General features: G+C 31.6%; 1 protein-coding gene across 1 annotated transcript; it reads right to left on the reverse strand.

The window, feature by feature from the left end:
• Positions 1–394: 394 nt before the first annotated feature.
• Positions 395–4,182, reverse strand: LOC123217107. The gene is made up of 2 exons (XM_044637885.1): positions 4,013–4,182; positions 395–3,476 (listed from the first exon to the last, which is right to left on the reverse strand). Exon 2 carries the CDS (start codon positions 3,342–3,344, stop codon positions 951–953), a length of 2,394 nt encoding a protein of 797 aa, XP_044493820.1. The 5' UTR covers positions 3,345–3,476; positions 4,013–4,182; the 3' UTR covers positions 395–950.
• Positions 4,183–14,179: the final 9,997 nt, after the last annotated feature.

Raw genomic sequence — 14,179 nt, forward strand, 5'->3', positions numbered from 1 at the left:
CTTCTTCTCAACTTCAATTTTTCCTATTATCATTATTTATTTATTTTAAGACTTGTATCAATCAGATTCAATCTTGTAAGACTGTCGGTAAAAGTTGAAATAGATGTGAAAGTAAGAGGTTGCAATAAGGTAGAATCAACTCTCATTCAACGTGACATGACATAATAGATAATGTCAAATAACACAGGTTCTTCATCTCGTTTTGCTGAAAGCAAACTCAGCTGATTCTTTAACCACAGTGATTACAACAGAAAAAGAGTTGAGGGGATGCCTGAGTGCTGACATAGAGCAATCTTTTGATTGGTTACCAGAGATTCAGTAATCAAATTCTGTAGTAGTACGAGCAAAAATGTTACCTTCCTATCTTGCTTCTTGAAGGAGTTCTACAGTAATGTGATATTCTAATTCAGAGATATATGAATCAATCATAAACTAAGATGAATTCATGATCTACAATGTTATAAGAGTATTTGATCTAGAATTAGAACTAGCAACTTCAAATCTATAAAAACAAGGATGAAGAAGCACGCAATTTGGTGATAGTCAAATATGAGGAAAAAGAAAATCGAACAGATAAAAGCAATGTTAGATGACAGATGGAGTTGGATCTCGCTGGTGGGTAAGCCATGTATTAAGGCAAGTTCCACTCCGACAAAGAGATGTTCTTCAAAGCATATGGGAGCTCTTGCTTTGGTACAAACAACCCTCACCTGCCAAACAATTGAAAGGACTTCCATTTGGCATGAAATCCATTGTCGATGGCTTCTGCCTTGTAGCCACTTAAATTCTTCCATGAAGTTCACCACTAATATATCTTCATGTTGATCAGCATGATGTTATGTGAAGTTCAGTTCATTATTAAGCAGCCGTGGAAGCTCAAAAATGATGATTCAGTTTCCAAAGAAACCAGTCAATGCATTCTATTCATATCATACCAAATAATCCAGAATTCAACTGACAGTCTGTTCATCAAACTGCAATCTCCAACTTCTGCTAGTTTCTTCACTACCTTCTATAATTTTCGCTTCCAAGTTATCCTTGGAATTAGCATTCTCTACTTCCCTTGCTTTTTCCAAATCCTTCACTATCTCTTCTTTTGTAGCTTTATCAGCACAATTCACGGCATTTACTTCCTTAACTTTTTCCTCATTCTCCAAAACCTCTTCTTCCTTAACATCAATTATCACCCGAAGAAGGTCCACTGGTGTAGCTGCCGGGTCCAGCTCCCTGCAACCCTTTGGAGCATTTGGAGCCTCTTGACCTGTAAGCAAGTATGAAGGGACATGATGAGAGAACCGAAACATCTCTTCTCTTGGAATCCTTCTGACTTCTCTAGGGTCCAGATGCTGATGAAAAACTGTCCTAAAACCAGCAACCTTTATAAGTGGAGTAACAGTAACGCCAAGTTCTTCATGATAGTCTTCAAGTACTTCCACCATGTCATACTTGTGTATAACCTCATCAGCTGTCAGCTCATTCCAGTCTGCGGACCAGTTCCTGTAGAGAGCCCAGACATCCCCCTTCCTAGGAAATATACGAATGGCCCCACGTGGACCTTTTGACCACTTGACCTTGTGCGAAAAGGAATTTAGTGAGTTACTGATCTCATATCTGCCTACTCTGAAATCTCCACATGTTTTGGAGAAACCAGAAGCCACCCAGTTTAGTGGGCCCAGCTCACTATTAGTTCTTGAATTAAGCCAACTGATCCGCATCCTAAATGGATTCAAAGAAATCACACTATGAATCATAGCATAGTACCTTGGCATCCCATCATCACCATCATATGCAGCCCATACCTGGTTATCTCCGAATGACCTTTCTGTTCGGTCCTTGTCAAAATCATGGAAATCAGGATCTGGGACATTTATGGACAATGTTTTCACAGTTTCTGAATTTGCATTGGCATAAGATCTTCTAGGGATTCTATTTTCTTCATCAACTAATTCGCATGTCTTGTTAAGGTCATTTGTTTCATTGTTTACCAAAGGTTTCTCTCCTTCCTCAGTTCCATCGCCCTGATCTTTCACTGCAGCTGTACCAGACTTCCATTCATTTAGCTTTTTGCAAATTTCTGTCTTAGCCTTCTCCATCAGCAGATTTTGAATATCAAGCTGGAATACTTCTTTCATGTTGTTGGGCCTAGTGATTCCATTAACCCTAACTGATAGAAAATTACCCTGCTTAGATCCAGATAAATTAGCTGTACCAGCTCCTCCATGTCCCATACCCATTTGATTAGCAACATTACTTCCATTGTTGCCAGCACCAAGGTCCTCCATGTCTCTTTTTCTCTTTGCACAAGAGGACTGCCCAGGAAGAGCACTGCTCATCCTTTTAGAGGCATTTTGTTTTCTCCGCAGGGCCTCTTCCCTTTTTGTGGATGCTTGTGCCTCTCCATGTTCTCTCCTCGCTTTCTCATACACCTGTTGAACCACACTAGCAGCCTGAGTAGCCGTTGAAGCACCACCTGTCCCAGAGAATGGACCCCACTGAAAATTTGTGTGGTTATGAGAATCATGACTATTTAATCCCCCTACTCCCACATTTGGGGATGCAGCATTATTCCTTGCTATATTAGCAGTATTTTTACTACCTGCCTGATAATTTGAGCTCTGACACTGTTGTGTAAAGTTCCATGGGGTTTTAGAACTGCTTGAAGGAGGTGGAGCTGTTTCTACCGCCAAAAATGGCTCATGGCAATTAGGGCATAAGAGATTATGATTCAGATAAACCCTGAGATACTCATATTGCATTTTGCATCGATGGCACACGGTCCAGAAGGTATTACGTTTAGACTTACGAGAGGAAGCAGGAGTTGAAGAATGACCTGTTTGAGTGGTACTCTTTTGGGCTTTTGTACTAGGTTTTGTAAAATTGTAAAAACCATTTGCCCCAGCTGGTGCTGATTTACCCCCAGTTGTAGTAGAAACCTTTTGAAACACCTTTCCATTCCTCTTACAATCATATGCTACCCTCTTAGCCCTATCAGACAACAAACTCCATGCCTCTGAAATGAGTTTAAATGCACCATCTGCTCCTACAGACTTATTCTTATCAGGATGAAGCATGAGAGCCAGCTTCCTATACTGTTTTCTAACTGTTTCATCATCATCTTGTGGATTTAGACCAAGTATCCCATACCAATCTGCCTCCCCATTTATTTTGTTCTCTGCAGAAATATATACATCCAGTGTTGCTAACATCTGAGGAATACCCTCAAGCCCAGGATACAAATTATGGGCCTTCATAGCAAATTTCTTTGCTCCCGCAATATCCTTCACAGTGAACTTCTTCTCAGCGATCTCTTTTGCCCTGGTGGCCTCATCTTTGTTGCACTCCATTAACCTTCCAATAAATTTTCACCTATTTTCTTTGTTCCTTTGTTGATACAACAAGGCCACCCACAAAATTCAACGACTCCAGTACTCAATTCTAACAATCCTGCACCTCTTCATATCAAAAACCCCACTTTACTGCAGGCAAATATATAAACAACAATAGTGAGGAAACTGTTTGAAACAAATACTAAGAAGGGGCATACAGTCATATATATACATGTCTCTCAAATTTGATAAACAAGCTTGAATATAGAAAGACAATAACTCAAATAACAAACAAGTCAATTAAATGTACAAACTTCTTCAACCATTCAGGAAGAAATTTATTGAATCTTTGAAGAAATTACAAATAGAACCCAGTTCCAATAACCATGTCGTTCAGTGAGCATCATTAAAGACCACCGAGTTGGCAAATAAACAGAATATATATATGTATACAAATACATATATATATATATATAGCACTACGCCATAGAATCAATATACAGAAAAATAAATGGAAATGAAAACTATGGATCTGGGTATATCAACTTCCCAGCTTAGCTGAAACAATCACCCCGTAAAAAACTAATTCATAAAGATTCTAATAAGCATGCTTAAAAGAAACCTATAATCAGTGAGCAGTATATAAAGAACATTGAATTGAGAGATTGAGCGAAGAGTGAAATTACCTATACAAAGCTATGGTGATTGATGGGAATTTCAATCACAGAGACACCATGGTCAGACCTCCAACACCAATTTTTTTTTCTTTTTATGCCCCTCTTTTCCTACCCAAATAAAAAAGAATCCCCCAAAACTGAACTTTTTGAGAAAACCTCAAAACCTAGACGGCCTTTCTCAATTAACAAAATTATATATAAAAATAAAAGGTAGGTATGGATAGACTACACATGGCAGCCATATTGGACCAGCTCTGGTATGGTTCGGTACACTTAAAAAGTTAAATTGTGTCTAAGTTTATTAATTGGTAGACTATTAACATGATAAGACTTATAAAGACGTATTTTCATTGGATCTAATAGAGTAACCTACGTGTTTTTACATGTGAGTTTGTTGAATTATATATTTTTATTTTTTAATTATATTTGGGTAATACCTTTTGATTCTTTGTGATATTAATTAATTATTAATCACTTTTGAATTCTCATTATATTAATTTTATATATAAATATTTTTTTTTTTTTGGAGTGCCCATTGGGTTCCACATTATGTAAATTGTTATTAATTATTTAAGTTTTTATTTTATTAATTAATAATTAATGCGATTTGAATATGATAATAATTACTCTTATAATTTTTTATTAAATTTAGAATCGTATTGAATTGACTCACAAACCAAACTTTACGGTTTGAGCATGACTCACGTAACCTACAGGTTTAGTATGTATCGCAACTTTGCAAGCCATCCTAGGACAGGGGGTTCACCCGAGCTAGTCCCTGCCATGTCTAGAATGGGCTATGTGGCCTATAACAATTTCCTTATTTTGTCCACTCTAAATTTATCACTCTTTTAACCTTGGCAATGGTTAAATATTGGTTAAGTTTGTAAAAATCTAATTATTATCAATAAATAAACTAATACAACCAAACAAAAAAAACTTTAAGAGAATGTTTAATTTGATTAACATTTTATTATTATAAAAATAGATTGTCCAAAAGATTATTAGTATAAATTATTATTATATTTATAAAATTTATATGTATAAATAATTATTGTATTTAGTTAAAAATAATAAAATATTATTAATATTTTATTTTACTTAAATACCCCTAAAAGATTATCAGATATAAATTAGTATTGTGTTTTGTTATGTGTATAGTTTAATATATTCTTTATGTTGATACTATATTATGATTTTTTTAATAGTATCACCTTATTGTTAACATATTTTTTAAAAATATATTTTCATATTATTTTAATTAAAAATTGATGGTATTAATATTTTAAAATTTTCATGCTATATATATAAATAATATATACAATTTTATACATTAATAATAATATATCATTATGTGATTGAGTAGTTTTAAATTAAAGTAAAATAACATTCAATTTTTTTCCCTTGTACACGTATGTAGAGCCACTTTTTTTCTATTATATATATAGAGAGAAAGAGTTTAAAATATAAAATATTAAAAATATCTTTAGGGGCTGATTGGTTATAGAGATTTAAAGATTACCTTAGGAATATATATTTTATTACTTACATTATTTTGTTTGGTTTGTCAATAATAAAAGATTACGATAATATTTTATTACCAATACGGAGATGACAAGTAATATATGTGATAATTTGATTACCACATTTACCTTAAGTATTAAAAGATTACCAAAGTAATTTTGATTTTATTATAATTATTTTAATATTTATTAATTTTTTGAGATAAAAATAAATTTATTTTTTATTAATATAATAAATAATATAAACAATAATTATATTTAAGGGTATTTAAGTAAAATAATTTACTTGTATTATTTTATTATCTTTAATCAAACACAATGATTATTTTTACCTCCAAATTTTATCAAACATAATAATCATTCATACCCAGTAATTTTCTAAGTAATCTATTTTCAAAGTAATCTTACTATTTTGATAATAAAATATTACCCAAATCGAACGTCCCCTTAAACTTTGTACTCACCCAGCCAAGCGAAAACTCACTGAGTCAAGAGATAAAACTCACTGACCCATCTAATTACAACTAAGATATGAAGTAAAATAAGATAAAAATATGAAATTTTTCGACAACTTTAACTGTGAAAAAAGTTGGTTGGGTGATTGGTTGTCCACCGATCAAACACTCAGTCAATCAATTTATTTTTAAAAAATTAGTTAGTCAAATAATTGATCAGCTAATTAACCCATCAAACTAATCTCAAATCTTAAATTTTTTTTTTTAAGTAAAGTTAAATTAAAAAAATTATTATATTTGTATAATAAGAAAATGATTATATATATAAAAGACAAAAAAAAATAATAATTAATATCTCTATTATATATATATTAATTTTATTATTTAAAATTTTAATAAATAAAGATAAATTTACAACAAAATTTATATTATTTTAATAATTTTATAGTATTTTAAGTGAAAATAATAATCAAATTGGGAACCTCTATACTGATATCAATCAGAGAAATGAGTTAGTATTGTATAATTATATCGTTGTCTAAGAGCTCTTTTATTTTTTATTGAAAATTAGAAGTTATATACATACTTAAAAGCTAAAGCAGGGGCAGTTGGGAGTTTTTGGCCTCTAACTCTAAACCACACACAACTTAACTATAGTTAAGAATACTGCTAACCAAGGTTAAAAAGGGTTACTATTTTTCTTTTTGGCCAAAAAGACTTATTTCCACCTAAGGTTTGATCAAATCTCAAACTCTTTTATATAAAATTTCAAAACCCTAAATATTCACCTATTATTTAATGTTGTTTAGAATTTTTTATTATGATTAAAAATAAAATTTTTATTTTTTCAATAATATTAAAAAATATAATTTTATTTTTTAATATTATTAAAAAAATAACAATTTTATTTTTAATCATAATAAATTTTTTTAATAGTAAAATCAAAATTTAGATTATAATAAAATTTTCAGTTTTTAAAATCTGAAAAAAATAAAATAAAATAATTTTTTTAATACTATTGATAAATAATATGTCCACCCTTACAATTATCAACAAAATGTAACAGAAATTGAATAATGGGGGGCATTTGGAATTTCAAAAGTTGAGGGTGGGAGTGGCAATGTATCAAATCTTGGATGGGAATAAGTCTTTTGGCCTTCATGATTATACGGAATTATAAATTTAATCACTTACCAACTCTAAAGTTTCTCCTACTTCTTAGGTTCCATTTCACTGCAAAAGACCACAAACTCACAGTTATCCTTTAATCGTGCTCCTGTTTTTACTTTTTACCCCATGACATGAATTTCCAATAATTTGCATTCTTTCACTTCATCCCGTTTTTATCTAAATATTGAATATGATTTTGTATGAGTCTCATAACTGAAATAACTGATGGTAAAAATTAAAAAAAAAAAAAAAGATCGATTCAACAAATATAAATATAATAAAACTAATTTATATATTTTGAATAAATAAATAAATATATATTGGATTTGTCATTATATAATAAAATAATTTTAAATTAGAGATAAAATAACACCTAATCACCTGATAACACATATAAAAATATATTAATTTATATATTTAAAATACATATATATAATATTATTCATATAAATATACTCTACTTATAATAGGATAATATATTAGATACATATTAATTGAGGTATATTAAATAGTATCCAATATAATATTTTCAATAATTAATTTTATATTATTAGAATAGGTAAAGTGGATACCTTTAATTACAATCAATATTGAATTTTACACGACCCTAATTTACTCTGTTCAAAATACAGGGAGACATTTAGATTTTTAATATTAATAATAAGACTCTCCTGTGATTAGATAAAAAGTTAATCACGTTATTATTTTCAAAGGTGGGTGCTTACCAGGTTTTTGTGGAAGGAGAATTTTAGAGACAACGTGGTTCCAAGTCAAAATGAATAAAGAATCAGTTAATGCTTTAATGGAAAATGGGATGTTTCTAGTCCATGCCGTCGTTCTTGTTCAACTGCAAAGTTGAAAAATTGGCTATCTCAGGGTGGGCAGTTATGTGGTTTGGAGGATGACACCGGGGCTGGCTTTAAACCGAGCTCAGCCCATTGATAAAACCCATTAATGATTTCTCACGTGGGCTTTTGAAAGCTCATTAAAAACTATAGACACTCACGTTCTCTGGTGTGAATTTGGATCTGATAGCTATAGCTTGATTGAACACAGAAATGGGATTTCTTGAAAGAAGCTGATGGGTTCTGCCTATATATTGTCTTTATGAAGACCTTCCCCATTGTTTGTGGCACTACTTTATAGTGAATTCAACTTTTATTTGTTACAATCATTTATAATATAGCGGAAAGAATTTTAGGTGTGAATCATAGATCCTGTGTTGGAGTATTTGATCAGGACCCTCTTCTCTTTTGCTGATCAAGATTTTCGTACATAATTTTTTCAGCATTAAAATGATTTTTTCACAGTTTTATAATGGGGAAAAAAGACAATATTTTGCAGGTTTCCCAGATCCAATCATCTTGATATGATGACAGGTTTCTGTCGAGACTTGATTATTTAAGTTTTTCTGTACTCAGATTTGTGCATGTGCATGTTTCTATCTATGTTGAATTTGAAGGTCAACCTGCAGAAAGTTTTCTTGGCTTTTATTCAGTGTTGCTTAATTAGGATGAACACATGAGTATCTTTCTGAGATGCCTGTTGGGTCTTGACAAACTGGCATTTCAATTATTTTGACCTTTTAAGTATTTTGATTGTAACCCTTTGGCCCTTTACTTTGGGACCCAGATTTCCAACAATTGAGTTTTGTACTTGGTAGACAAAGGGTTCCAACTTCCAAATATATAGAGAAAGTGTTTTCCCCTCAATTCTATCCTTGTTTTATCACTCCAACTGAGTGTCTTTAACATGCTTCAAACTGAAATCCTTGGGCTTAACTGATATAAGTTTTGCCTGTTCATAAATATGAGATGATATGGAAAACCTTGAAAGGTTTGATATTACTGATGTTTCTGTGCTAGTTTCTGTGTTTGAGGTCAATTATTGTGGAATGGCCCAAAAGGGTTTCCTGTAACTTGAACTCCTAAAGCTAAATAATATGTACTGTATTATGAGGCCCCCCAGTGAGTCTGATTTGTCAAATTTACTTAGTCCTACATAGCCAGCATCAAATAATTACATTTTTTGCCACAATAAAACTATGAATATATATTTTTGAGTATATAATTAGACATATAAATAATACGTTATCATATAATTATTAGAACTAAATTTGAGTCAAACCGAACTCAAACTCAGATCAATTTACATGAAACCAAGTTTGAGCTCAACTCGTTAGTAAAACTGAACAAGCTTACTGTAAATCTAATCTTAGTATTATTTTATCTTTAATTCAAAATTTTTTAATCATAAAATAATATATTGTCTATCTATTTAATTATATTCTTAAAAGTATATACACATAATGTTACGTTTTTTCCAAAAGTGAGTTGGCCCTTTTAGACGTGGAGGATTTTTACTGGGGACGTAAATGTTTGGTTGAGAGCTGATAATAAGTAGCTCTCAATGTTTTGCTTATAGACAAAAAAAAAAAAAAAAAAAGGGGACCCATTTGGTAGGCACACATCAACTTACAGAAGTAGTGTTCATTGAACTCCATTGAAGCCCTGGTTAATTGGATGTTGCATGTATCCCCAGGGTTGATGATGATTTCATCTTCCACTACCTTGCTTTGATTCTTTTTTTTTTTAATTATAATTTTTTATTCTGTTACTTGAATAAACATGAATGATTGAAACAACCATTTGCCTAGCCTGCGGATTCGAGGACCCATTTTGTTCTAAGTTGAAACATGCCAAAAGGCTTTTTAGCTGATGATGATGGATTCTTTTTATTTTTAATCTAAAGTTGGAACTAACAAATTGCTGGAGTTGAGTCCCCGTCGGCTTTAAACTCAGACTTAGACACGTGTAAAACGAATTATTAAAAGAAAGAGACGAAACACTGTGTACCACATTAAAATCCATCTCTTTCCCGGCCCACGGGTTTTAGCGGAAAAGTGTGCTGTGTTATCCAATTTTAAAAGGCTGAAAGACATATTCCCACCAAAGGTTTGATGCAGTCCTTTATTCCCACCCTCAGCTTTTCAAAAATTGAAATACCTATCAACCATCTAATTTTTATTACGTTTTGCTATTAATGGTAAGAATAAAAATATCAATTTTTAATAATATTAAAAAAATAATAATTTTATTCCATTCCCCCAAGTAGGGGTGGATTTAGGTCGAGCTTAACTCGAACACTCTTTGACTTAAGTTTGACTCAAATAAAAAATAGTTCGGTTTAAGTTCGACTTAGATAAAAAATGACTTAGCTTGGTTCGGTTCAAATTTGATTGGATAACTCAAATCAATGGTTCAAATTTGTAGTTCGATTTGACTCAAATTAATGGCTGGAATTAATTATTCGAATGTATGACTTAAATTCATGGCTTGAGTTTATGGTTCATTGACAAAATGACGTTGTTTCATTCAAATAATATTCAAATTTTTTTATTCGAACTGTCAATTTAAACTACTAAATTTGAGTTGAATCGAACCACGAATTCAAACTACTGATTCAAATTCTGAATTTGAGTCGAACCAAACCAAACACCCTTTGGCTCGAATTTAAAAATAAACCAAATCTTTTGGCTTCAGTTCATTTAGAATTTGAATTAAACTAAATTGAATTGAATCTATTATTGAGACTAACCTAACTCAGAGCATATTCATAACCTACCCCCATGTTTTGAAAACTGACAATTTTACTACAACTTAATTTTCCAATTTTGGAAAGTTATTTTTTCCTCCCCCCATAAAGTTTTTTTTTCCCTCTCCAACGACTCTCTTTTCTCACTCTAAACCTTCATCGACACTCCTTCTCCATCAACGCATGAAGGTGAAGACAAATCATTTTTGTTTCTGTCTATTTGACTCACAAGAAAACAATGCTTTGTTTGTCATCTCTAAATTCGATAAGAATTGAAGACGAGATGAAGAGGGAGCTAACAAGAAGACAACCAATCCTTTGATTCAACTCTTAGATTTTCGTCAACTTACGATGACGAATCAAAGTGTTGTTATGGACGAAGACAAATTGACTTTTCATCTTCATGCACAATGAAACCACACTGAGGGGATTTTGATCAAAGATGAAGATGCATTGGGAGGGAGAAAGCCTGGTGCACTAAAGAATGTGGCTGAAAGCAGTTTTGGTGGTTGAAAAATATACGGTTTAGAAAAATAAACTCTAAGGGAAAAATATAATTTTTTAAAATTTAAATTGAGAAAAATTGTAATTTTTTAAAATTAAGTTGAAAAAATAAGATAAAATTTTACTTTTATAATTTTATTAGTTAAATGACACTATACACTTAGATTTAATCGATTTTATTAACTTAAACAGTTGAAAGGTGGATATTTCAATTTTCAAAAAGTTGAATATGGGAGTTTGACAATACATTGAACCTTAGGTGGGAATAAGTCCTTTGGCCATTTTAAAATTCTCAATCATTCTAGTCTATTTCAAACACAACTGCTTAGTTCTGGGTATATGGAATCAAATCCTAAATCTGAATCTGGTTCTCATCCTATAATTCTTTATATTCCATGCATGCATGCTTCGACTAATCACAAAAGAAAAAAAATTAACACTTAAAACTCAGATAGTAACATCTATGGTTTACTTTTATAAAAGAGGAATATTTCTTTTGATAAAGTTATATTCATGGTTACTAAATTAAGACTACAGAGGTTATATTAATTTTCCCAACAGGCCCGTCTTGGCACCCATAATCATATGTTATCACGTAATTATTTTCGATCCTCAAAATTAATTCCTAGGTTTGAAGATATTTAAGCACTTGTGAAGTTTAAGAATATTAAGGTTGGAAAAATTCTGACCATTTATCACGTGGGCACATCGATATCGATGTTTGACATATTTTGTTGTAATTAAAAATAAATTAATATAATTAACCTTACATTAATCCTGGAGTCATATACTCGCACATAGAAGTGTCAATGGATCAGATTAAGTTATATCATACTAGTTTTGATTTAGTCTATTGCACCGAATCAAAATTTCTTACAATATGGGTCTTACGGACAGAACCGGCCCAATATATTGAACTTAAGTTTTTTCTTTGTTAAACTTAAGTGAGTTGTTTGTACTAATTAATTCATTATTAATATGCATTATAATAATATTGTCTCTTGTGTCGTCACCCAATCAGTCTCTTTCTATCTTTCTGCTTATTCCTTGCTGTCTTCTTCTGAAAACTTGGCTCATGTTGGGTGAAAATGTTGGTAAATTTGACTTTACAAGTTTGAAATCATCTTTTTTCCTTTGAGAAAAAATAAATAAATAAATAAATAAAAGATAAGGGACAGCCACCATAATTCTAGGATTTAGCTCGGCTATGATGAACCTATAAGTTTGAATGTATGACCTTTTTATTTATAAATTATGATATCTCATTTATTCAAAAAATTGGCCATTTTTCTGCAATAATTTATCATGAAATTCGCCTCAATGTAATGTCTTTATAATTTCTTACTCGTAAAGCAACAGCTCCTTAAACTTTAAACCTCCACCTAACAGGTACCGCCTAACGGCTCATATTTATTTTCTCTTTTTCAATTTCAAAAATATACACCGGTGGGCTCTGAGATTAATTCAACCACCGACTAAATGTCAAGATAAAATCTTCATAATCACGATATGTTTATTTAATAAAAATATATTTATTTATTTTAAATACATAAAAATATATATTTGATTTATGTTATTGTATAATTAGATAAATTTAAAACAAAAATAAAATAATATTTAATTATATAATATATAAATATATATTTATTTTTATATTTAAAATAAATATATATAATATTGTTTTGGGTATTTCTAGTTTGAGTGGGGGGGGGGGGGGGGGGGGGGGGGGGGGTCTTCAGTAATTTAGCAACTGTGAAATAATGCAGTAACTTTTTTTTACCAGGAAAATAATATTAATATGATAAAAAATTTGTCACTGCATTGCATGGAATGGACCTGACACAGTAGTCCAAAAACGAAACAGGGACAGCCGGAGCCCGGCTTCGAACACGTGGGAGACAGATGCTATTTATTTCATCAAAGCCCGACATGTGAAACGTACCGCATTACAGCCATTGCATCTGCGACACGTTGCAAGATATTATTGCACTGAGCTGTGAACTGGTGCGCTGATGTTGGCCGTTGCTGTCAGAAGAGCTCGAAGAGGGACACTAACAATGAAGTGGGTATAGCAGTGATGGCCTAATCACTTCGTGACATGCCTTGATTAAAGCGTCCTTGTACTCTTGCCATTACTTCATCCACTTAATTACTATTTTGCCACTTACACTGACTACAAAGCCCTCTAATTGTGCTTTATTAACAACTAAAACCTACTTTCTTGTCTTAAAAGCAATTTCCTCCTGGTTGTTTCCTATTGCCTAAACAAATCGTAAAGGCTAAAAAAGATGTTGGTTACATCTATATTTGTACCATAAAGCTTATTCTATCATTAGTGGGGTTGTATTTTTTAACTTATATAATAAGATGAATATAAAAGAATCATTATTATATTTTTAGCTTCTAGCTTTATGTTATTTTTTACCTATATAGAAAGATTATTATTAAAGTTTGAATCCCTATTTAATGGTAAGAGATTTAATTAATTAAAATGAATTAATAATTAGTCATCATGATTGATAGAAATTAGTGACGAGGAGAGCAAGAGTGTGACTAGATGAGTTTTAGATTCTAAAACAATAAGACATAATAACACCTGCAGAGGTTTCTATCATTGTGGGGCTTATCACTTTACCGGCTCTTTTCTTTTGACTCGGAGGTGGCAATTTGGGAAAAAGAAAAGGGCATCGAATCATGCCATTAGCCAAAAGATAAAATGTGTAGAGATGAAATATTGAGATCATGCAAGGGTATTTATGTCAATAAAAGTTAAGCCATACAGACACAAGAGAGTTAACGACTTAGCGTGTAGAACTTGTCTACTGGGATGGGATGGGATGGGATGGGATGGGATGGACAGGGATGTGAATGCGAAGTTGATAAAAAAGCAGTGATTTCTGCTGAGTGGAACTATGCCCTTTATTTTATCT

This window comes from Mangifera indica, chromosome 5, assembly GCF_011075055.1.
Source record: "Mangifera indica cultivar Alphonso chromosome 5, CATAS_Mindica_2.1, whole genome shotgun sequence".
Taxonomy (NCBI): domain Eukaryota; kingdom Viridiplantae; phylum Streptophyta; class Magnoliopsida; order Sapindales; family Anacardiaceae; genus Mangifera; species Mangifera indica.

Coding starts and splice junctions, on each gene's coding strand:
- LOC123217107 (XM_044637885.1), bottom strand. CDS start 3,344: ATGGAGTGCAACAAAGATGAGGCCACCAGGGCAAAAGAGATCGCTGAG.